The sequence below is a fragment of the Hoplias malabaricus genome, chromosome 4 (genome assembly GCF_029633855.1).
Source record: "Hoplias malabaricus isolate fHopMal1 chromosome 4, fHopMal1.hap1, whole genome shotgun sequence".
Classification (NCBI taxonomy): Eukaryota; Metazoa; Chordata; class Actinopteri; order Characiformes; family Erythrinidae; genus Hoplias; species Hoplias malabaricus.
This window is the reverse complement of record NC_089803.1, coordinates 944,749-971,802: the sequence shown is the minus strand read 5'-3', so window position 1 is coordinate 971,802 and position 27,054 is coordinate 944,749. Positions and strand designations below refer to the sequence as shown.

Genomic DNA, 27,054 nt, shown 5'->3' with positions numbered 1-27,054 from the left:
TTCCTTGTCTACACAAAGTGCACAAAAGATGCTTAAACAATGTTAACAAATACCAAGTTAAGATAATTATATTCAACAAAATATATCATATAATATAATATGTTCTACGAACAATCAGTATACAGATAATGTGAACATATCAGTCCAGTTCTATTGTCACTTCATTGGCTGCCTGTTAAATTCTGCATCCATTACAAAATTCTGTTATTAACATATGAAGCTCTACATGGGCTCACTCCTGAATACCTTCAAGATACTATTTCCTATTATGATCCTCTACGATTACTCAGATCACAGTGTACTGGATTTATAATAGTTCTCAGAATTCAGAAGGCCTCAGCTGGGGGAAGAGCTTTTTCTTATAAACCCCCCAACTCTGGGATGATCTTCCAGAAAATGTTCGGGATTCAGACACAGTGACAATCTTCAAATCTAGGCTAAAAACTAATTTGTTTAGTTTAGCCTTTGGTAGTTTTCTGCTTTACATACACCTAAAGAGATTAAAGAGATCATTTTAAGACCAGCTGCCCATGCTCCAGCCACCACCACTTGCCTTGGAGCTGCCCGCCCCCTACACTGAAGTTTTCACAGATTCCTAACTGTTATTACCAGTAGATTGACGAGAGGACAGGTCCCCCTTGTGAGCCTTGGTTCCTCCCAAGTTTTCCTCCTCAGCTGAGGGAGTGTTTCCTTGCGAATGTCGCCCTTGGCCTCACTCTCCTGGGGATTTTTACATTTTTATATTTCATGTTAAAACTTTGTCTTTACTGGAATTCTGAGAAGCTGCTTTGTGACATCAGTTGTAAAAGGCACTATATAAATAAATTTGATTTGATTTGATTCGACTAAATCACTTACTTTAACCAGCTTAATATGATTCCTTTGTTCAGTTATCATGCTTGTTACGACCTTGTCTAGGGGAAAGGGGCCATGGCAGTGTATGTGGTGATTGACTGACAGTAAATGTATGATGAGAAGAAATGAAAAGAACAAAATACTCAAATTGGTTGACAATCGAAGTGAAAACAAACATTGATACAACAACTTCAGGAGTGACCCAGGCCATAACAACAAACAAAAACCCAGCTAAACAAATAAATACCTTACCTAGCAGTGAACCAAAAAAAAAAGACAAATATGCTTCCCTAACTCCCTGACATCTGAACACAGAATAAAAAAACCCTTGTTCCCAAACAAAACGGCAGCCACTCCCTACACTGTCTATGTTTACAATATTTCTACAATCAGCAAAAAAGTCAAAAGCCAGAGACAGAAATCAGCATCGAGGAACGAGATAACAAAGTGAGGTACATGATATAACACACACACAAAGTAAGCACCAGCATCAGCAATACAAAAAGCAAGGATTTCTCTCCTGGGATTCGTTCCAATACAGTGCTATATCTGAATGTTTGAAGAACCAAAGCATGGCATATGGAATTGGAGGGACTGGAAAACAGTGGAAGGAAGACAAACACACACCACATACATAGACACACATATACAGACACACACAGAAAGAACATACCAAGGCACATAACATGATTTAGACATTTTTCACATGGTGTTGTAGTTGATGTAACTTCAAGTCATTCAGTTCTACTCAAAAATCTATTTCAGCAAATTGTATCATATTTAAATTCAAAGTCCATAGCTGATTACCTTTCATATAAAATCAGACCTCCATCAAATCTAACGTTTATACAAAATATTTAGAAGTTCTAGAGAATCTTAATGTGGCAATGTGTGGAGGAGTGGTCAGAAAGTTACCTGAGAGAGGTGTTGATGAGGTGTAAAGAGGCTTGGAAAACAGGTAAACCTCCCTTTATAAGTGTTTATTGTGACACACAAAAGCATAAAAATGAATTTAAAGAAATCAGTAACAAAACACATATCTACAACGAATATGGCCAAACAATATCTACAATATTTACACTAATTACACTGTAAGACTATGTAATACTACGGTGGGATAGTTGCTACCACCTCATAGCTCCATAACAACTCTGCAGTGAAGCACTGTCCAGTCAGTCTCCCCCCATAGTGTGCGCCCCTGCCTTTAAATAATAAAGATAGTCGTACTATATGTCCTTGTGTGTATATATGTATGAGTCAATTCTGCAAAAGATGCCAAGCTCTAAAACAGTTTCTGTCTGATTGCATGCAAAGGTAGACATCACATTTACTTCGGTTTTCCATGATGGTGGCTGAACACAGTAATAAATTAAATGTGAGTAATTGTCCTGTGAGCAGTAACAAAGATTTACATAGCAGTATATATTGGAGCAGCCCCTGCAAATATTTAGTAATAACTCAAGTACAGTATTTACACTGTTGTGTATTTACTGTATTGTGAAGACAGGTGATGGAAAAGTTTACATTTGCACATTCAAGGGACTGAGAGAGAGAAGAAAATGTATTATCTCTTATCCTTACTGGCAGCTCATCCTAAACATCTCCCTCTTTGGAGCACAGACACAGAACATACGTATAAACTCAGAAGAGTGAACATCTCTTAATGCTGCACTCAAGACCATGTGTTTAAAATATACGTCACTGCTTTAGACAGCATTCATCTGATTGCTGGTTCATGTCATATCCACCCATGACCTCTTCCTGGTCACTCAGATCTTCTTTATCTCCAACTGTCCTCCTTGTCATTCTCAGATCACCTTTAGTCTGCAGATGTCTCATTCTCTTCTTGCTTTTGGAACTCAGATACAGCTTTAGCATCATCTCTGTTTGTCCAGCTTCTATTTTGTAGTCATCCTCATCTCGGATGTGATAGCTTCCTCCTTGACTGATCACTGGAAGCTGAGAATAGCTTCCAGAAGCTTCCTTCTCATAAGGTGGGCGTGTCTTAACTGTGTCCACATGTGAAAAAGGCACATTTATTTCTGCCATTTGTTTTTCTATTGCCTTTGTACGCTGACCTATTACTTCTTGACACTTCCCTCACTCACCAAGCACACACATACACACACACACACACACATCATCAACAAACCCAACAGCACTTTCACATAGACAAACCAATTAAACTTACCACTAAACACATCATTTTCAACATTTAACACAAATTCTTCATAGTCGACTCATTCACACTTTAACAGCATGCTTTTAATTTCACTGCCGCTCCTTTATTCCTATTTTAATTTATGCTCCTTATGAGGTGTAATAATTCAAAGAGAGGCAGCATCAGTACAGTGTTCGTCAACAGTGTTTCGAGTGGACACCCCAAATTAAATCTTAGTTTACACCTCCAGTTCCTTTGAACTGACCCAATAATCACCTAGTGATTTTTCATTATTTACGGCCGGTCAAACCCCGCCTCTAAAAGAGGGCTTTAACCAAATAGTGGCTTCCTAATCCTTATTTAACTCACTATTCTCTCTTTTTTTGTTTTATTCCTTCTTCTCTTTATTCACTTTGAACCTGATATAAATGTTGACCAAATGCCACTGGGCCCCAGGGCTTCTCACTATTTTCAGTGTAATCCAATAGCATCAGGGAATGGTGATGTGTGTGTGTCGTCCTGATGTTCAGTCCCAGCTCTGTGCTGTCTGGAGTGTCCTCCATTATGATACAAAAGAGCTGAATATTTTTATCAATTGCAGCACGACTGGATCCTGGCCACTAGAAGTTTATCAAAAATAATGTATGAGTACAAACCCTATCAAGATTTTTTTCATTTCTCACACAGTCATTGTATATTAACGAATCTTTATAAATGTCGTATCTGACAGAACATTCCAGTCCAGATGAAGGTTGATGACTGCTCTGTTCTCAGGCTGTTGGTAAGTTGTAAATAAACAGAAAACAGTCTGTTCTACTGGCACGAGATTTTTATGTAATTCGAACATTTGTGGAATACATAATCTAGTCTTTCACATACCTTCATCAAAACACACAACAGTCCATGGTGATTACATTCAGGTTGTTTAATGTCATCAGCTGAATATGGTGTATGTTTCTGTACACACTACACATGGCACACCAGGCATTCACCAGGTAGTTGTGTGACTGTTCTTACAGCTGAACTGGGCATTTCACTTTTCATTTTGCTTACTGTGCTGTAGCCTTCACAATGAATAAAACTGGGGTTTGTTTTAAAAATGTTGAATTGGAATGTAGGTTATGTGGTTATTTTATAGCTACCTGTTTTGTTTCACTAAAATTGTAAAACAATACCTACATGTTTCTGTGATGTCTTTCAGGGATGCTCCTTATTGTCCTGGAGGGCATACTATTAAATGTAGTCCTGAATGTGGACAGCCAAGCTATTTTAATGCTGGCACTAGTGTGTTGCCTCTTAGGACATTGTTGGAAAACAATCATTCCAGGGCTGAGCACAATCTCAGTGGCTTGACAGTAAGTGTAAGTAGTATTATGATATCTCAATACTCTAAGACACAGAGCTGTACTCTAATGAATGATTCTCAGATCTGAAATGTACAGGTGTAGTGATTGGAATCTCTACAGTGTGGAATACCAAGAGTTTTTTACCATGTGTTGACTGGAGTGCTGCATGAACTGCTGAACGACATAAAACTGCAAAAAATATATGCGCCCTGTCTATGGTTTTGAGGATTATTCTTCAGACCAGTGGCTGCAAAAAGTCAACACAAAAATGTGTCAAGAACTGAAAACTTTGTTGAAAATATGCAATTAAAAGCCGTTATGCTGTCTGGTATAAACTGATATGAAGAGTATGCTTCTGTTTATTATTTGTTGTCTACAGACTTCTTTGGGCACTGGAGACAGGGGAACTTTTGGCGTTCTACACTGATGCACCTGGGTTCTGCAGCCCATTCTTCAGACAAGTTTGTGAAGATCTGTTTGTGTTAATAAGTAAATGAGTGCATGCATACACATTAGTAAGACTTGAAAATAAAAATAATAAAACTACTTTATCTGTGTTTCCTTGTCTTTGGTACAAACTGTACAAGTGTGACCAAACCACATTTAAAGTTTGATGTTCTACATGACTATAAGGAAATTCTATTAGATTTATTTGAAGCAACCATATTTGTAGGGCTTTGCAAATGGAGTTGAAGGTGTGTAATGCATTTCTCACTTTCTTTTTATCAATCCAGTCCTGCTCAGTTGGAAATTTGCACTTGTATTCTACATTTTATTTCAGCATTTTCCTCACTTAGGCATTTGAAATACTGTAATTGACACTGTCTCTACAGTCTTCTATTTTTATTAACAATCTGGCTAATTACCGTTTGACAAAGATATAAGGAGTTATAATGATCAGGTATGAAATTAGTGGCACCACTATCCTTTGTGAATGATTGTCATCTGTATTTGGAATCTTTTTGGAAGAAGTTTAAATACATACACAAGTAGTATTAGTCAGTTTATACTTTATTATGATAGTTAATAATTCATTGCTCAGTGGCCTATATTTAATAACACTGGATTTTAAAACCTTTTGCCGTTTTAATATACCACCTTACTAACCATCCAGTACATCATAGATGACAAAACACTAGTTTAAATCTTTAAATGCAGGACTGATGAGACCAGCCTTTGTGGCTGTGACTAACACTATGTAGCACAATTATTGGGTGAACAACATTTAAATGAAAGGTGTGAAAGGTGAAACCTTCTAGCTGTATACAGTCTACCAATTGTTGACAATAAAAAAATTGAGATCATAAATGAAAAAAAAAAAATCCCCCATTGTACAGCCTAATAATGAATACGAGACGTGGAAAAAAGGTTAAGAAGTAGCCACACAGTGCTTCTTGAACATGAGGTTGAGGCTGGACGTGGGTGGGTTGGACATGGAGGGAATTTGTGTGGGCGGAGTTGGACCTACAGGCTGCAGCGAGATGTACTTGGATTACTGGGCTGTGCTGCTGCTGCTCTGATCTCTGGGCTGTGCTGCTGCTGCTCTGATCTCTGGGCTGTGCTGCTGTTGCTGCTACACTGGTCTCAGTGCTTCTGCTGCATTGTTTAAAAAAAAAATATATATATATATAAATTTATGGTTGTGTTGGTTCCCACTCGGTCCGCTTTTTGACCGGGTACCTTAAAGGTTGAACTTCCAACCCCGGATCTCGTATCACGGGGTATTGGGTACTTCCTTGAGGTCGATAGGCCTCCGACCAACTGCCCACTTGCGGGGCGGGTGGAACGGGCCGCCCCGTCAATTGTTAAGCCCGTTTCCACCCCGATGATACATTCGATATATGCCTGGGAAGGTACAACATTCCTGGGCATGGGGGGTCGAGCGTATGAGGGGTTACCCCCGTTTTATCCTCGAAAAACCCCATCTTATTTTCCAACTGATGATTCGTTCGATATGCATGCCCGGGAAGGGTCAACTTTCCTGGGCACCGGGGGGTCGAACGTATGAGGACTTCCCCCTTTTTAAACCCATACATTTGCCCATGCGCGAGTCGAAGGGGGCCACATAACCCCCGAGGCGTTGGCCGGCGGTTATCCGCTGGTCCGTAGGATCTCTCGACCTTTCCCCTCCTGAGCGGGACGTGAGAGCGTACTACCGTGCCCCCCGCTGGAAATGGCCAGGGGGGCAAAGAGCGCATTAGAGGTGACACGGAGCGGCTGGAAGTTCGCAGGGTCGTCCAACGGTTTGGCGGCCCTTCGTCTTCTTAAATGCAGACTTCCGTAGGCTCGGGGGCGAACCGTAAACCTATTGCCGACCTCCTCGCGCTTTGAGGGGGCCAGGATTCTCTTCCATTCTCTTTCCTTAACGGCCGTCCTTTACGACCGTTTGAGCTCAGCATACGCGGAGCACCAGGGGCAGGCTTCTAAGCCGAAATACCGTACTTAGAACGATCCTCCCTGCCTTGTGCAACAGTAGGTCCATTCAATGTCTGCGTCGGTGGTGCCTTAGGGTCGGGATCCGTTTGAGGGAAGGACCCGGCCCCTAGCCTGCACCGTCCGGGCGAGAATCATACGTTTTCCAAGTTGTGGAGCTGATTGCAGACCCCCACATCGGGGGGGTCGCATTCGAACTTCTTCGCTGGTGGGTTTTGTGGTAACTCTGTCTGGGGTTTCACCTGACTGCTACCAAGCGCCCCCCCCCCCCTCTCTTTCCTCAGCCAGGGTTTGAGATCCAGGGGAATCGGTCTGGTTGATCCTGCCAGTATAATATGCTTGTCTCAAAGATTAAGCCATGCAAGTCTAAGTACACACGGTTGGTACAGTGAAACTGCGAATGGCTCATTAAATCAGTTATGGTTCCTTTGATCGCTCCACACGTTACTTGGTATAACTGTGGTAATTCCAGAGCTAATGCATGCAAACGAAGTGTTGGAAGGGTTCTGGGGGTCGGCGTGAAATATTCTCCCGGCCCCTGTCCCCTGGATACGTGCATTTATCAGAACCGAAAAACCCTCCCGGCTCCGGTCGGGTTGCTTTGGTTACTCTAGATAACCTTTGGCCGATCGTTAAGCCCTCCGGGCGGCAACGTATCATTCGAGTGTCTGCCCATTTAACAATGGTAAATAAAGAACCAGTAAAGCCAATTAGCATAAATGGTTAACACTTTGTGAACAAAGTGATTTAGAAAATTTCACAAGCACTGAGAATCAAACGCAGACTAGGGTGTGTTTATCATCCTCAGTCACAAGGCAGATTAGAAAGGCAAAATGGAATAATTTGTGCAAAGATTGCAAAGATTATGGCAGACAGTAAACAGAAAACAGGAAAAAACCTTTAGTATTGCTGAGCATGAGAATGTCAACCAACAGAGTCACTCACCTAACGCCTCATGAAATGTTAACTGGTCAACCAATGCCAGTAACATATTTGAAGGGACCCACCTGTGGCCCCAACCTTGAACAATTGCAAAAATAACTACAAGAGTATGTCAAGTGAAGAAAAAAAAAACACACTCCCATCAGCTACATCCACTGTGCAACAACAAAGCACAGACACAGGAGCTGAAGCAAGGGACAAAACAACACCAGCACCAGACGTCATCGAGCCAGGTCCAAGCAGAGTACAAAGACTAGTACCTAGGAGCTTCACTAGAGCTACACCACCATCAGCTGATGACTCTGACTGATTGATGTTGAGTCTAAGCAATGGCTGGCAAACAGTCATCCAGACTCATTTTTATTTTTATTTTTTTAGCTCCGTTTGAGGTGTGAGCCAAGCGCCGCCTCTGCTGCAGTAACAAAATAACAGAACAACTAATTAACTCTGACTGTTTATTTTGACATTATGCCTGGTTGACATTCATTTAGACATCCTGGACTTTGTGGACTGAGGGGAACCACTTGTGTATTGTTTATGTTGTCCAGTATCATTGTGATAATCATTCTGTCTGCAGGTATTTCTTACACAAATTATGACCCACAAGGTAACTTGAATGATACACGTGTTCACACCACTAAACACATTCACATAGATTAGAATAAATTACACAGGTCCAGATCTAATTTCACTCAAACGTGAGAAGCGAGCAGTAGTCTTATCTGTAACATATTCTGCAGTGAGGCAGACCTGGAATACATCAGAAGGATTAGTTTGTGAATGCTATTGTCCAATAAATAGTCAGCAGGTATGCATGGGGACATCAAGTTTTTCACCAGGAAATGAGAGGTAATAAGAAGTACACGAGGTCAATGACATGCTTAACATAAGCCAGGTATATCAAATTGTACTCAAATTCCAAACTGTGTCAATCCAGCTTCAACAAAACCAAGACAACAGTTTCATAAGATACGTTGTGCCTTGGCACTAATAATGGTACATCACCTGAATCAGTCCAAGATAGACAATTACAGACATAAAGGGGTTGCACGTAAAAGTTCCACTCAACTGGAACTCAAAAGAACTCACAATGTTCAAGCCGTGGGATTTTCACTGTTAGTGCACATTGTGATTAGTTGATGTGCTATGAAAGTATACACCTTAATCATTCACACAGAGTAGTCATTCACAAATGGGAAGCCCTAGAATGGTACATGCTAATGGGAACTATTGATTCAGAGACTAAAAATGGCCAAAAGGATAAAGGTGAGGTAGTTACAATGTACACCACTCAGAACATGTTGTATAAATATTTGCAATTCACAGCTCATACGAATGTTGACAATAATTGCATAGCATGTTACTCTAAAAAAGGGGTCCCATCAATTGTTCCATTGGGAGGTTTAGCTTAATGTGTAAATAAGTCTACAGTATGCCCATTAATCTGCTTGTTGTGGAGATGCAGGAGAAAGCTAAATAGTAGAGGTTGGGATTTGGACAGTAATATAAAGTTATTGAACATAGACTTGGGTGAGGGTACAGTAGCAGTGGCTGATATATTTTGGGTTTGTGATAATGGTAAACAAATAGCTCAATCTTTAGCTCCTACCTGGAAAGGATGTTGTGCACCAGTTACTTTATCAGGTCAGGTTGCACTATTACATGTACACATACCAACAGCTCGGAACAAGCGAGATGTATCATCTTGGCTTGCAGGTAAAGACACTATATTTTCAAGACCTACTTTAACATATTCTAGAGTGCCAATTCACGTACCTGAACACATGGTAATGTCTCACTCTAGTATTGACAATTGGGTAGCCTTTTTTCCATGGCATGAAACTTATAAAAATGCCCATTGGATTAATTATATTTGGTACAACCAGAAAAGGTTTATTAATATCACTATTGGTGCTTTGGCTTCTTTAGGCCAGCAGATAGATGCAACTTCTAAAATGGTGGTACAAAATAGGTTTGCTATTGATTCTATGAGAGCTCCAGATGATGGTGTTTGTGTTCTGTTTGGAGAAGAGTGTTGTACTTATATTCCTATGAACACTGCTGAAGATGGTAATTTCACTAAATTTATGACACAATTAAAGGAATTGAGAGATGAACATGTGACGTTCTCTTGGCTATTTTCAGGCCAATGGAAAGCGGGGTTGATTAGAATGGGTATGTTTTTGCTTTTGTTTCTTCTTATTTTGTTTTTATTGGGAAGTTGTGTTATACCATTTATTCACAGCATGGTGGGTAAGATTATGTCTGGACTCACAGGACAATATCCCGTACTTCAACCTGTACAATCCAGTGGATCTTCTCGAACTATTCGTGTGACATGTCATGTCCGACCTTACACGTACTCGGATCGTCAATTCATCTGACTGAGGTGAAGTGCTGGGAACCTCTCCCTATAGTCAGCAACGTGCCTATCCACGTGATGTAAAACCACAATAGGTAGAAGACAACATATTCATGTTATCCATGTATTTACTCATATGTTATTCTTTTTGTTATTATTTGCTGTACTCAATTATCCATATATTCATTTGTATTTACTCATGAGAAAATGCAGTTACACATGCCATTCTTGTTTATTAGGAACAGGGATAGTTAAGCTTGCTAAATATTTACATATACATTACTCCCAGATAGACTCTGGATTGTATGGTAGTCAATAGTAGGATGTAATTTGACATATTGGTTATTGGCTGATAAACCCCAAAAACTGTGAAAGGGTGTGAAGACTGGGCTATAAGGCCTGAGCAGTCGTGAAATGCCCATGTAATGGGTGAAAGGAGGGCCTGACGATTTAGCATTATGGACCTATTAACCAAGCGAGGGTTTGTGCTTGCTTGATGAGCATGGTCTAAGAATATAAGCTGTGTCAGACTCCAGTGTTGACTGACTCTTAAAATCACCCAGGGACAGTTTGTCCAAGGACAGTCGACATTTATAAAAGTTGTTATGGCCGTCCGTGCTAGGATGTGTTTTATTAAGGGTACCTGCCTAATATTCTATCATACAATAGTATGACCTGCCTGGGGAGGAATGATGATATATTATGGTATGTTTTACTTAGTTTATTTTTAGTCCAATACTCTGCATTATTCAGACACATATATCCAGCTATTATACACACTGTATACCAACAACTATATAAATGCATATATGCACCTGTCACGCCTTCGTCTTGTCATGTCTGTTGTCCCTGGCCATGTGCTTTTAGCACATGGCTATGTTTTGTTTATGTCCTTGTCTCCGCCCTCGTCCCGCCTCTGTTCCGCCGCCTCATCTGTCATTTGTTAACCCGTCCCCTCGTTATCTGTCCAGGTGTGTCTCGTTTGTGTTAGTATTTAAGCCCTCTTGACTCGTGTCCTGTTTGTCATTCATTTCATTCACATTCTCATTTCTCCTTTGTCATGTCGGTCATGTTATCTGTCTGTCTCCGTAGTTTCCCTCGTCGTCGTTTCGTTCCCCAGTCTAGTCTGTCTCTGTGATAGTTTCGTTTCATTTCGTGTTTTGTTGTTTCCTTTGTATCTTGTCTTTGTTTTGCTTTATTAAACTGTCCGCGTTTTAGCAAATGCGTCCGCCTCAGTCAGTCCACTCCGTGATTCCTGACAGCACCTTTATTTACACTTATAAGAAGATGCAGTGGTTCACGACTAGTAGTCGTGAAAGGGGGGAATGATGGAGAATTCACTTATTCATAGATCAGGCATGGGACATTTCCCCAGAGGCAAAAATATACAGACATGTGACTGCAATAAACAAATAATATAGAAAACATGTGACTGTAATAAACAAATAATATGAAGACAGGAGAATTATTTTAAACAAATTAGTTTTATGACAATAATTATTAAAATGGTTGAAGGGCTACCTGAGTTTAAAACTCAGGCCTGAACTCTGTGGGAAAAAAGGCAAATGGTAGCATGAGAGTGTTTGGTACAGCAAGATAAGACATCCTTAGAAGATAAGGATACCTTTTTAATTGGGGTCCTATGGAATGCAACCTAATAGGAGGGGCGAGATGACCTCACGCCAAAAAGTGTATGTAAACTGTGGTTTTCGGTATCTCATTGTGAGTGAGTCTGCAGGAGGCTTCTGAGACTGCTCTCCAATTCTTTAAGAAAATAAAGAGCCTGCTGATCTTCCAAGAAGTCGTCTTCATCTTTCAAGGATTTTTAAAAAAGAACTAGAAACTTTTATTTGAAATTATTCTTTTAAGTATTATAGTTTAGACTAGATATAAGATTAATACGTCGTGGTAACGACACTCATAAATCCAAAAAAGTACATGGAGACTATCAAAGCTGTGAAGTTGATATGTTGACAGCGGATCTCGGCTATGGCACCAAGGAACATCAGGGAAGCAAAGTGGAATGTGCCCACCCTCATGCCTTTTACTGAAGATGTCCAAAAAACACAGATGTGTGGAACAATTCACTCTCTGATTGTCCTTCTACAAAAGCCTGGGTGGAGCTGGCAAGGGTGTGTCTGGCCCAGATTATTCTCTTCAACCAGCGCAGGGAAGGAGAGGTGGCAAGCATGCCCTTGTCTGCTTTTTCATCACAAGACACTTCTGATCCTCACGAGGATGTAGACTGGGCGCTTTCTGAAGTGGAAAAAAACTCTGTAGACATTTCACAAGGATTGTCATCAGAGGAATACGTGGTCGCCCTGTTCCAGTTCTACTGACTCCAAAAATTCTCTGTGCATTGGAACTCCTTGTTAAGCAAAGAGAGGCTTGTGGCGTTCTGAAGGACAACTGTTATATGTTTGCAAGACCAGATGCTATGACACATTTCAGGGATTCAGACTGTATCCGTGGCTTTGCACAGGTGTGTGGTGCCAAATGTCTAAAGTCACTGATATCGAACAGACTATGAAAGCATGCCGCAACACTTTCCACAGTGTTCAACATGACCGATACAGAGATGGACCAGCTGGCCAATTTCCTTGGACATGATATCAGGATCCAACGTGAATTCTATCGACTCCCGGAGAAGACCCTGCAACTTGCCAAGATCAGTAAAGTTTTAATGGCACTTGCACAAGGAGTTTCATGGCAAGAACTTGGATGAAATTGGGATAGACCCAGATGGTGTGTTATATTGTTTTTCTTTGTTTATCATCTATTGATTTTTGTTTAATTATGTTGTTAAGGTGTACTTTTGTATTACTTTCACAGAAAAAGTTCTGGACAGTGGCGAGGAGGACGAAGATGGGGACATCATGAACATAGTGGAGGAAAATTGTTCATTGACTGTAGATAGTATGTTGTGTCAGTTAAATTACTGTCTAAATACTGCAGATTGCCTCTATTGTAATGAACATACTTTGCTTTTCATACATTTTCAATAAATGACTTTTGACACTTGATTTTGTGATGGTAATGTTTTATGCTAGCTACCCTCACCATCATATCAGGAGTATAAATAAAGTTTAATGAAATGACCATCAAACATTCTTCTTTTATTAGTTCAATAATATGTAGTTCAGATTTACTCACAATAATGAACATAATTGTATCACTGAATGCAAATGACTTATGCATTAATTAAAAACAATTAGTGCAACAAATGAGACTATAGTTGTGTATTGTCATTATTGTATGGAACACGTAAATTATTTATCTTTCTGAAATTGTTTAATTTTATTTTTCCATACACCCATCAGCAGTAGAGACTACCAAGAGGAATGACATACTACTGTAGTGGAGTATGGATCGAATAGAGAAATGAAAAACTCTCTACTCTAACAAGGATTTTTGTTTGGAACAGAACCCACATTCAACAGAATTTTGTGTGTGCGTACAAACTCTCATCAAAGACTGAGCAGGACACTTTCCAGCTACACCCCCCCTCCTCATCCTCCTTAGGATGAAAGATAACAGGCCAGTTATAATGCTTTTAGGCAGAGGGGAGAACAAACAAAGTGGGGAATAACTATGAGTAACAATCCCGTTTTATGACGAGTGGTGCCTAAACGACGGAAACGTTATCTCAGGCCTACTAAACAGACGGCCCCAGATGGTAAAACTGACTGAACTCGGGTTGACCTCCCGGTAATCATCCGCACAGGACGAACAGCATGGACCAAGAGCGACCCCAAGTGGACATTGGCGAAACTACGTCTCGCCTGAGGTCGCTTAGATACATAACGGAAATAATCAAATTCTGATGAATATGTGTACGCGATATGTATGAATGTCACTCTTTGTGTCTTCAGATGAACATCTACCAACCAATGAAGTGATGTGTATTACTGTTTTCAATCATGAAAGAAAGTTTCTGTCTCTAACTAAGAAAACGAATTAATATCTTCTTACATGATATTGTAGTGGGACGTAATCATAACGTACCCAAGATACTTATATACGTAGATAAGCAGATATATTAATAATCCAGGACACTCATTGTGATATGTCACAAACATGTATAAGAAATTTTGGTATACACAAAGTTTTCCTCTTCTTTTTTTTTTTTGAATCTCTCTGATACCTCTCCCCCCCCCCTTTCTCTCTCTGAAATGTGAAGCAAGTCACGTGAGCCTCGGACCCCAGATCCAATCAAAGGAAGGACACCTCCCAATAGGGCGTGACCGCGCTACCTTTGAAAAGAGAGTGTCGACTCATTCTCTTGCTCTTACTTCCGAATCACTCTGATACTGCTGCTCTCTCTTACTTCTGAACTCTCTTGCACTCTTGACTTTCGAACTCTGCTTCACGCTCTCTCTCTAATTTTCAACCTCTCCAAGCGAGACGTTTTTTCTTTAAAGGACCTCGCTCAGCTACCCAGGAGATGTCTTGAGCTAAGCTAGAGTGTGGAAAAATATTTACCAGTCACGTCGAGTAATTCTGAATAATCCTTTGTTCTTTTTATTGTGTTTATGTTTTATCGCCCAACCTAAGTTTAATCTCACGAGTGATCAAAGCAGGTGAAACTCATTCATGGCCAGAATAAGATATCACCTCTTTAGATTAGTTGATAACGGATATATTAGCGTTATAAACCGACTTTTGAGGGCACAGCTCCTGGAGACTCGACTGATGAGCTAACCACTCTGAGAAGCCACCCCACTCAAGGGAAAGACCAGCCAAGCCTGCAATCCTCCGTAAAAGGGAACCCCCGATCAACGTCGACCCGTCTAAGGCCGAGAGTGTCTGACTCAACCTGGAAGGAATCTCCTTCCCAGCGGGCCTACCTTCAACGACGCGGGGAGGACAAGAAGCAACCCTTAGAGCACGGAGGTTAAAACAGCGGGACTCGACGGCTCGGTGAAAACGGCAAAAAGAGTAAGCAAGCCAAAATTTCATTCATTCATTCACTCTCCAGAAACTGGTGCCTAATAAAGTCCCTTGATAAATTTATACACTAAGTAAAACCTCAGTTAGCAATACATTAGTCACAAGTCCTAGTGCCTAGCTTATCTTTAAATTCGAATCGGCTTCTCCTGCGTTGATGCTGTGAGATTTTGAGATTATGCTATGTTAAGTAAATATTCTTTTTGTTAATAAATATTTCCATTATTTGAAATCACAGTGTGTGGAGTCTGTTAATTAAAAGTCTGAAAATTTCTAATTATTAACGTTTTAATTACTTAAGCCAATTATAAAATTTTAATTACTATCATTAGTCAAATATCAGTAATCATAAGAGTTTGAATAAGGTCAACGCTACAAACACAATATATAAATATATATAAAATATATATTTATATCACGGTGTATATACAACATACACTACAGCTTTATGATTTTATTACGGTGGCCGTGAAGGGCAAAACAAAGTTACAAAAATAAAAACACTTTTACAAAAGGCCAACACACTTCTACCAGCCCAAAACACTTTTACAAAAGGCCAACACACTTTTACCAGCCCAAAACACTTTTACAAAAGGCCAAAACACTTTTACAAACAGCAAATCAGACGGAAAGGGTAGGTACATTACACAGGAAGTGCTGCTGACATTTATCAGTCAAACTGATTCGCGGGGAAGAAGTGAATGGAGTTTGGGGTGGTCATTTCAAACCATGTTTTGTCCATTTTGTGGGAGTCATTTTAGCCGGTTGGCACGCTTTTGTTTTTCATGTGGGAAGTCTTTACAGTTTTTAAAAGAGCAAAATGAAGGAGATGCAAAGACGACGTCTAAACCACCTGTAAATGTTACCGAAAGTAAGAGGACTCTAAACACTAGCTAACTTATCTTAGGTAGAGATGTTAATTGTTTTTCGAAATTTAATGCACAAGTTAATTGTTTGTTTACCATCGAAAAAGGCTGCTAACTTTTGAGGCCAGCTTCGCAGAACAATGGGGAGGGGGTGATGTTTAATCTCTACGGGAAACATGCTAGCTTTGAGGGAGTTGTGCCGAGTTTGGCGCCCCTGCCAAGAGAACACCCTCTTGGGAGCGTGCTTGCAACGTCTATAGGAACGTGCAAATGATCACTTTCATTTTAGTCATCAGTGAAGGAAATCGTGCTTATCAGTAGCTCACTGCGGCTAAGCCAGTCGCCGTTTGAGAAAACACAGTTAAACTAGCCGCACGTTAGATTTATGTGCGCACATACTAGTGACTGAACTGTAATACTCAATGTGCGTGAAGACCTGAAAGCAAACCCTTCATCAAAGTAACCCATTTAAAAACATGGTAGCACACAATATTAAATGGTTGTTTGATTTATGTGACTTACTTTTAAAGGATGTTAGAAAATTACAACTGAAGGTCAACACCAGACATAACACTGAAAACTGATATATTGTTTTAAACTTTGAAAACAAACATCTCATTGTGGATTTTAGATCCTTTTAGATCCACTACATTATCTATGTTCTTTGTGTGGTTTGACCAGCTTACCATTAAAAGAAGACAAATACAATGATTGTTGATAGTTGATCAGAATATTTTTTTGGATGTTGTACAGACACGATGTGACATCTGTAAACAGTGGAATGCCTACACACTTAAAAATAATGGTTCTACAAGGGTTCTTTATTTAAAGGAAATTACAACTAATGCATTTTTGTCTAAGGATTTAAGGAGTACCCACCATTTTTTTTTTATTTTAATGCACTTGGACATTGAATTATACTACTATCACCAACAACGTCACAGGTACGTCACTTCCGGCTGACTACTCGCGTGCTTAATTTGAGATTGTTTGCTGTTTGTCGCTGTTTTAGTCCTCTAGACGTTTATTTACAATCTCTATTGCATATTCTTTGGCATTGCTTATCCTAGTGTGCTGTCTTCATCGTTCCTAACCCACCGTGCTTCTTAACTTCATTTTTTTCGTACATATTATTTCTCATTGTTTATTTTTCTCTCTTCATGGCGCCTGCCGAGGAACGAGCCCTTTCTGAGCTCGGCGCGGAGCTCGAGCAGCTCGGTCGCCGGATTCAGCGTCTCTTGGAGAAGCAGACGGAGCTCCGGCGGGAGAAGACGAGACACGAGGCAGCCCGCGACGCCTCCTACGTGGCCGTCACCTCTCCGGCTCCTCTGCCGCGGCGATTTGCGGGGGTACCCATCTACACGCCTGCACCGGGATGGGAGTGCCAGCGTGGGCGTGGGAAGCCAAGGCCGTCCCCCCCTGCACTGCAGCCAGTCTTCACTTCTGCCAACCGGTTTGAGGTGCTCAGCTCCTGGCCTTCACCTGCTCCAGCACCAAAGAACGAACGACATCTCCGCTCGCCGCAGCGAGGTCCTGAAGGAGCACTACCGTTCGCTTCTGGATACCGCCCCGAAGAAGACGGATGCTAGGATCATCGTCTCTGGCCCCCTGCCCAACTACCGTCGAGGATGCGACGGCTCTTCGGGCTCCACTCCTGGCTCCTGGATTGGTGCGGCACTGTCGGCGTGGACTACGTCGACAACTGGGAGTGCTTTCGTGAGTCAGTCACATCAGTCAGGTAGGTGGAATGGATAGCGAGCAGGTAAGTAATATTAAAATTCCTAATGTTCCTCCTGACCATCTCTCTACTGCTAGTATGATGAGTAGCATGTCCATATCACCCACTCTGATTAACGCTAATAAATTTTTCAGCATTGAGACTGTGTCTGTTCCCCGCAAAGCGTGTTATCACAAACGCCCAAAAATCAGTTTTAACAACCTAATTAGAATTAACACCAAGGCACTGCAGCGAACGCAATATTTCAGCACTTCCAGCATTAAATTAGGGCTTTTAAATATACGATCTCTAACATCCAAAGCACTCACTGTCTGTGATATTATTACTGATAACAAACTCTATGCATTATGTCTCTGCGAAACATGGGCTAAACCCAATGAATACATTGCCCTAAATGAGTCCACTCCCCCTGGCTTCAGCTATTACAGTTGCCCACGAACATCTGGTCGTGGTGGTGGTGTAGCCACAATTTATGACCCTACCATTGACACAACACAAAAATCTAGTTATGATACTAAATCCTTTGAAGTACTTACACTTAAAGTCACTGCATCAAAAAGGCAGCACTCATTTATGCTCATCACAATCTATCGTCCTCCTGGCCCTTATACAGAATTTCTTTGTGAATTTGCTGATTTTCTCTCAAGTGTAGTTATCAGAAAAGGCCTTAATTGTAGGTGATTTCAATATTCACTTTGAGAAGGACCATGATCCACTTAAAATTGCATTTGAATCAATTTTGGATGTGCTAGGGTTCACTCAGAATGTTACTGGGCCCACTCATCAATACAAACACACATTGGACCTAGTGTTAACACGGGGCATTGAGATAAAGAATCTATCCAATCTCTCGCTACATGAGACCATCTCTGATCACCATCTAATCACATATGAAATTGCATTAAACTTTGATATTTGTCCACAACCACGCTATATTAGAAAGCGCACTATAACATCCTCAACAGTTAGTGATTTTATCAACAACCTTCCAGACCTTACCACCATTTCTTTTCCAACTCACCCAAATGACCTTGAGCTCATTACAAACAACCTACAACATTTATTGTGTACAAACCTAGATAGTGTTGCACCAGTCAAGACCAAACAATATAGAGAGAAAAGGCTTGCTCCATGGTACAGTGACAGCACGCATGCATTAAAACTGGCTGCTCGTAACCATGAACGTAAATGGAGACACACAAAACTAGAATGTTTCCGAATTGCATGGCAGCACAGCCTCACCGTCTACAAACATGCCTTATCTAAAGCCAAATCACAGTACATCTCTTCCCTTATAGAAAACAACAAAGACAACCCTAGATTCCTTTTTAGCACTGTATCAAATCTAATTGGAAACAAAAAGGAAATCAACCCCATTGTTCCCTCTGATTTCTGTAGCAATGACTTTATGAGGTTTTTTAATGATAAAATTGATTGCATTCGCCTCAAAATCCAAAATCAGTCCAAAGTCACATCGGCTCTCGTAGATGAACCCCCCCGCCAGCTCTGAGGTGCACTTAGACTACTTGAATTCTGTCAATGAAAATGACTTGCTTAGTTTAATTAGCTCATCTAAATCAACTTCATGCTTACTGGATCCTGTACCAACACAATTAATTAAACAAATTTTACCTAAAGTCATTAGACCATTGCTCACAATAATAAACTCATCCCTCAACATTGGATATGTACCAAAACCTCTGAAACTAGTGGTAATCAAACTAATTATTAAAAAACCCAATCTTGACCCTCTTGTACTCGCAAACTACAGGCCGATATCAAACCTCCCTTTTATTGCTAAGATTCTAGAAAAAGTCGTGTCACAGCAGTTGTGCTCTTATCTACAAAACAATGACATTCATGACATTTTTCAGTCTGGATTTAGACCAAATCACAGCACAGAAACGGCTCTAACAAGAGTAACTAATGACTTACTCCTTTCACATGATAAGGGCTATATCTCTATTCTGGTGCTGCTTGACCTTAGTGCAGCGTTTGATACCATAGATCATGTGATGCTTCCTGATAGGCTGGAAAATCTGGTAGGAATAAAAGGATCTGTCCTCTCTTGGTTCAGATCTTATTTATCCGATCGTTATCAATTTGTTTATCTGAATAATAAATCCTCTAATCATACTTTAGTTAAATATGGTGTTCCACAAGGATCAGTGCTTGGCCCTGTATTGTTCACACTCTACATGCTGCCACTGGGTAGACTAATCCGTAAGCATGGGATTCAATTCCACTGTTATGCTGATGACACACAACTGTATATATCAGCCAAACCCAATGATGTTGCTTGTCTACGTAAAATAACAGAATGTCTAACTGAAATTAAAGACTGGATGATGCAAAATTTTCTCATGTTAAATTCTGATAAAACTGAGGTCTTGTTACTAGGTACAGATACTCAGATACATTCACTCAGAAATGCTGCTATTAATCTTGATAATTCAACAGTAAAACACAATGCCATCATTAAAAACTTAGGGGTAGCCTTTGATTCGACTCTCACATTTGATACCCACATATCCAATACAGTCAAAACCGCCTTCTTCCACCTACGCAATATTGCCAAAATTCGGCATATTTTATCATTAAAAGATGCAGAGAAACTAGTGCATGCTTTTATAACTTCACGTCTAGACTACTGCAATGTGCTCCTGGCAGGGAGCTCGTGCAAAGCGTTACACAAGCTTCAGTTAGTTCAAAATGCAGCAGCCAGTGTGCTCCCTAGAGCTAGAAAATTCGAACATATCACCCCAGTTCTCTCGTCCCTACACTGGCTACCTGTAAAATTTCGCATTGACTATAAAATACTCCTCTTAGCTTATAAATCTCTAAATGGTTTAGGCCCGCAGCATCTTACTGAACTTCTCATACCTTATCGCCCGTCACGTACACTTCGTTCACAGGATGCCCATCTACTCTTTGTTCCTCGCATTAAGAAAGGCAAACCATTTAACACAGCAGGAGGAAGAGCCTTTTCTCACAAAGCTCCTCAACTCTGGAATAGCCTTCCGGTTACTGTTCGGGGCTCAGACACACTCTCAATCTTTAAATGTAGATTAAAACCTACCTTTTCAAACAAGCTTTTGGTTAATCACTCACTTTCAGGTTACTCCTTCTCTATTGGTGTTCGGGCTGGTTTTCATATTATCACTGTTCTGTATTAAACCTGTCATATCACCATAGCTACAGCATTCTTAGTTAGCTTTGTAGTAACCGCCAACAAGCTGTCTGTCGCTGGGTTCTCTTACCTGACCAGTGGAAGCTTTTTTCGCAGGACAAATTTGCCCGTTCTTTACCATGACCCTACTAACCTCTATTTTTATTTGTTCCCTTTGTCTGGCTTTCTTTCTCCTGTCTCTCTCTCATGCTTTGAGATGTCCTGCTGCTCTCCAGGTGTTGCCCTGATTCAGCCCGTGTCCTGTACAAGATCCTGGCCTTGTCTCATCTACACTATCATGCTTGGCCATGCTGTTTTATCTCAGATTAACACTGCACCTAATTTCAACTCACACAGAATCCCTGATCACCTCCTCCTTCATCAGACGCACCCATCACTAATATCATCCTCACCATTTTCATTTCTGCTTCTCCATCATCACTAATATACTACATTTATATTACTATAACCCCTTCATCGGTCATCATTTCACTTTTACTTCTGTTCTCTGTTGTGTCTCCGGTGTCGACCCGAGGAGGATGGGTTCCCTGTATGAGTCTTGGTTCCTTCCAAGGTTTCTTCCTCGTGTGCTGAGGGAGTTTTTCCTTGCCACTGTTGCCCCTGGCTTGCTCATAGGAGGCTTGGACCCGGATCTCTATAAAGCTGCTTTGTGACGACTTTTTGTTGTGAAAAGCGCTATATAAATAAAATTTGATTGATTGATTGGTACTGAATAAAATCTGTACTTACCCACTGTATTTTGTCTTCTCCTTTTGGTAAGAGCATAGATAATGTAGTGGATGTAGAAGAGTACAAGGAGATATATTAAGTTTTCGAAGTTTAAAACAATACATCAATTTTCAGTGTTATGGCTGATGTTGACCTTTCAGTTGTAATATTCTAACATCCTTTAAAAGTAAGAGTTACATAAATCAAAGAACCATTAAATGATGTGTGCTATCATGTTTTTACAATGCTGAAGACAAACAAACGTTACTTTAATTTTTATATTAAAATTGATAAAAAGACATTAACTAATCTGTTTTATTTGACTCACATCAATTGTTTAACCATGCCAATTCACCATAATCGCACCTGCTGAATGTAGAAGAACTGCTCTGTCCTACTTTAATGTTATCCGGGAGGGCGGTGAATTGTTTGATGATGTCTGAATCAATTTGATATTAACAAATTATATAGCTATACTCTTCTGGAAAAAAAAATATTGATTTTATACTCTTCATTTAAATGTCTTCTATCATTTACAAAAGTGAGAATGGTGATGCTTGTGAATATCCACACAATAAATAAAGAAATAAAGTAACAAACAAGCAAGATGTGTCGCTTGTGGATTAAAAAACAGTTTAATATCCTACAGAGGGCAAACCAAAAGCATAAACATGAAAGTCTGAAGTCAAGCCAAAAATACAAACAAACAATCAAACACATCCAAAGGGCAAATCCAAAAAGAAAAATAGAAACAATAGAAAAGCTCTGAATGCACAGATAAGGCAATACTCTTAAACAATCTTAACCAACGGTGTATTTAAATACTCTGTCTAATGAGCATGAAGGAGAAACAGGGCTGATTGATATTCAAGAGATTTGGGACAGTGAAAAGATCTCAGATAAGTGGAGGTGGTCATGTGATACTGCTGAGGATTCTGGGAATACCATCCTTCATTTTCATTTTCAGTGAGAGTCCAGAGAGTCATCAGATGATCATAGGATGGGAATCTTTAGAGCAAGATACACATTATTATAATGTTTGTACAGGACACTGTAATATCACCTGAGTGACTCTACTATAGACATAGATACAATATGGAAATAGACCAAATCATTATAATTCAACTGGTTTTGAACTTGATAAGTGATAAGCAGGCTTGGCCTGCATGGCAATCAGAATGAGGAAAACAGTCTGTCTGGATGTGTGCTGAGGTCCTGGTAGCACAGCCCTGTGACTCCTGTGCTCTGTGAGACTAATAGGTCCATCAACAATAATCTTTCCCCTTCCAAGGGTATACAGTCCAGAAATATGGAGGAATGGTGATGATGGGGCGCAGATGGGCAGTAGAAGCTCAAAAGGGAGTACAGTTGTGTTGGAGCACAGTGAAACACAACAATGGCAGTGTGAGTGAGAGGGTAAATAGGACCTGTAATAATTAATTCTGGGGTCAAATCTTGAAAAAAAAAATAAAAGTTCCATAAACAATCCATGGCATCTGGTATCACACAGTTCAATTACATGTCTCCAAATTCCCAGGCACTACACATTACAGCTTTAAGGATATTTTTACATGAAATGTGACCCAATACAATAATTAAATCCAAATCTCTGAAGGTAGTTCCTCACTCAGTGCTAACCTGTTCTAATCTGTTCTGGGTGAACGCAGTGATGTTTCTGGACTGAACTCTGACGACTAAAACTCCTCCCACACTCTGAACAGTGATACGGTTTCTCTCCTGTGTGAATGCGCTGGTGTGTTTGGAGATGACCCCGTTGAGTAAAACTCTTCCCACACTCTGAACAGTGATATGGTTTCTCTCCTGTGTGAATGCGCTGGTGTGTTTGGAGATGACCCTGTTCAGTAAAACTCCTCCCACACTCTGAACAGTGATACGGTTTCTCTCCTGTGTGAATGCGCTGGTGTGTTTGGAGATTACCCTGTACAGTAAAACTCTTCCCACACTCTGAACAGTGATATGGTTTCTCTCCTGTGTGAATGCGCTGGTGTTTTTTGAGACTACTCTGCACAGTAAAACTCATGCCACACTCTGAACAGTGATACGGTTTCTCTCCTGTGTGAATGCGCTGGTGTTTTTGGAGACTACCCTGTTCAGTAAAACTCCTCCCACACTCTGAACAGTGATACGGTTTCTCTCCTGTGTGAATGCGCTGGTGTTTTTGGAGATGACCCTGTTGAGTAAAACTCATCCCACAATCTGAACAGTGATACGGTTTCTCTCCTGTGTGAATGCGCTGGTGTTTTTGGAGACTACCCTGTTCAGTAAAACTCTTCCCACACTCTGAACAGTGATATGGTTTCTCTCCTGTGTGAATGCGCTGGTGTTTTTTGAGACTACTCTGCACAGTAAAACTCATGCCACACTCTGAACAGTGATACGGTTTCTCTCCTGTGTGAATGCGCTGGTGTTTTTGGAGATGACCCTGTTCAGTAAAACTCTTCCCACACTCTGAACAGTGATACGGTTTCTCTCCTGTGTGAATGCGCTGGTGTTTTTGGAGATGACCCTGTTCAGTAAAACTCTTCCCACACTCTGAACAGTGATACGGTTTCTCTCCTGTGTGAATGCGCTGGTGTTTTTGGAGATGACCCTGTTCAGTAAAACTCTTCCCACACTCTGAACAGTGATATGGTTTCTCTCCTGTGTGAATGCGCTGGTGTTTTTTGAGACTACTCTGCACAGTAAAACTCATGCCACACTCTGAACAGTGATACGGTTTCTCTCCTGTGTGAATGCGCTGGTGTTTTTGGAGATGACCCTGTTCAGTAAAACTCTTCCCACACTCTGAACAGTGATACGGTTTCTCTCCTGTGTGAATTCGCTGGTGTTTTTGGAGACTACCCTGTTGAGTAAAGCTCCTCCCACACTCTGAACAGTGATACGGTTTCTCTCCTGTGTGAATGCGCTGGTGTCTTTGGAGATGACCCCGTTGAGTAAAACTCCTTCCACACTCTGAACAGTGATACGGTTTCTCTCCTGTGTGAATTCGCTGGTGTTTTTGGAGACTACCCTGTTCAGTAAAACTCATCCCACACTCTGAACAGTGATACGGTTTCTCTCCTGTGTGAATGCGCTGGTGTTTTTTGAGATTACTGTGTACAGTAAAACTCCTCCCACACTCTCCACAGTCATAAGTTTTCTGTTTATTTTCAAGAGATTTCCTGTTGGATGTGTGAGTGTGGGGAGTATCCAAGGATGCTTCCTGAGAACTGGAGCTTCTGTCCTCCATATCCTCACATTTAATCCCTCCTGATCTCAACATTGTGTTATATTCCACTAGGAAATGTTTCTTGACGCACCAGTGGAAAAACTCTGGAACTGTCGTGAATAACAGGAGCCAGAGAATGTATCCAAAGAGATGGTCTTCTGTCCTGGAAGACAATAAAGAAACAAAGATAAATTAGTTAAATTCTCTCTCCCCTGGCCCTCTGTTGGTGACCAATATTCTCCTGAATTTATGGTCAGTTCCACCTTGTACTATAGTAGTTCAGTACTGCTACTGAAACAGCAAAAAATTGTCAGTGTTGACAACTCATGGTGCATGAATAGAGCAATATCTAGGGCTGGGCAATATAAGTGCAAATCAATATCACGATTAATTGTACATTTTACCACGATTGCTATTAATGAATGATTATTTTGTTTTTGTATTTTTGACTCTCATAGTTCAGTGATGAGGCTTGTGATGTAAATATGCTCCAGTATTAAATATGGGATTTCTTTTTGTAATGTCGCTGGGAGCTTGTTTACATTTAAGTTATTTTTTTCAGTGTCGTCTTAATTATACTCAAAACACAGCACGTCCAAAACCACACACTAGCTGGTCAAGTCGCTTGGTCTGATTTGGCATTTAGGTTGCGTCCTTGTGGCAGATAGGAGCAGAATCACAAGACTACAGCTTGGTAGTGTGGTTTTAGAATAGAATAGCTTTTATTTTCCCTGAGAAAACAATGTTCAGAACAGTGTTAAAACAGTGAAATACAGTTTTAGCATTCTCTCTCACGCGGCAGTTAATATATAAAACCACGTGACTACAGCTTGGTGGTGTGGTTTTAAAGGGATAGTACATGAACACACAGTTGGGACATAACAAAATAAAAAAATACTCAATATAACTGATATAGACAATATTATGTCGGTTAGAAATTCTAAATGTGAATTTCGATTCATTGCCCAGGTATATTGTCTTCATTAAAACAAGGTATAAACAGAGTATATTTTAAACACATTCGTCTTATTAAGATGATGAAAAAATAAACATTGATTCAACATACTTTTGCTATCTGGGGTTTATCTTCAGTAAAACAATACAAACGGGGTGTAAATATCTTAAAAACGTCCCAGATAGCAAAGAACATTGAATGAGCGTTGAAATATGGTTCCATTACATCTTTTTACGTTGATGATGGAAAAACAACCTATAAACAACTTTTATTTAACACTGTCTCATAAGCAACGGTTAGTGTTGAAATTATAACATTGAATCAACGTTCATTTAAAGGTTGTGAATGGTTGGGGCATCGGTACATTCACAGTACTCTCAGGCAAAATGTTCTACACACACATAGTAATTAAATTATAAAAACAATAAAATAAAATGTATTATTATTTATTTATTAATTATTTAATATGATTTTAATGTCACCTACACTGCAAGGACATAGAACATGTATAGTACTATTATAGTATATGTATATTAGTATATATATATATATATATATATATATATATATATATATATATATATAGTACAGATGTTGTCCATCTAAACGTCTTCTCTGCAAATGTTTTACAAATATCCTCAGGCCCTGCTTCCTGCTTGTACATATTGAGCAAAATGTCACGTCTCAGTCTGTCATCCTATTTATCCACCAAAAAGCATAACATTATCATAATGTACTCATTAATATATAGTTCCTGGATCAATATTGATAGTATATGCTAAAATTTTAAGCTTTTCTAAAATTAATAAAAATTTACTTTAGCTCTTGGACAGGTGTCTGTGTGTATCTCAATTAAATTACAGCCAATAGGTCGCCACCTGTGCCGTTACTCATCAGATTTTTTTTTTAATGGACTCTTCAGCCAAGCCATCGGTAAACTCCTCACAAACCCCAAGTACACGAAACACTTCTCTGAATATTATTTAATCATGGACCAAATCAACTTAATTAATATTTTGGCTGTTACATGTGTGTTTGATTATGTTTTGATTTTTGTCTCTTGTCAGTTAGCTCTGGTATGTCAAGGTAGGGTTAAACAGTAACATTTTAAACATCACCCATGTCCATTGGATAATTACACATTACAAAATAACTTTTATAACAGTTACTGACAAAGTTACATAGTGTTTCAAATTGAAAATGTTATTAAATAGTTTTTCAATACATTTGTTCTTGCCCTAGCTACTGTAGTGGAAATAGTTATGCACATGTTGCAGTGGCATAAGTACTACATAGCGGAGTCAATGATAATTAATTATTGT

The 27,054-nt window shown here is 40.0% G+C and overlaps 1 protein-coding gene across 1 annotated transcript in view; it reads right to left on the bottom strand.

Annotated features, from left to right (window-relative positions):
- LOC136694204 (zinc finger protein 850-like) overlaps window positions 1-27,054 on the bottom strand; it is a 142,589-nt gene that overhangs the window by 80,535 nt on the left and 35,000 nt on the right. The window contains exons 2-3 of the mRNA XM_066667584.1: window positions 23,244-24,661; window positions 18,145-18,152 (exon numbers count right to left, since the gene is read on the bottom strand). Coding sequence (XP_066523681.1) covers window positions 18,145-18,152; window positions 23,244-24,661 — 1,426 coding nt within the window. The remainder of the gene's footprint in view (window positions 1-18,144; window positions 18,153-23,243; window positions 24,662-27,054) is intronic.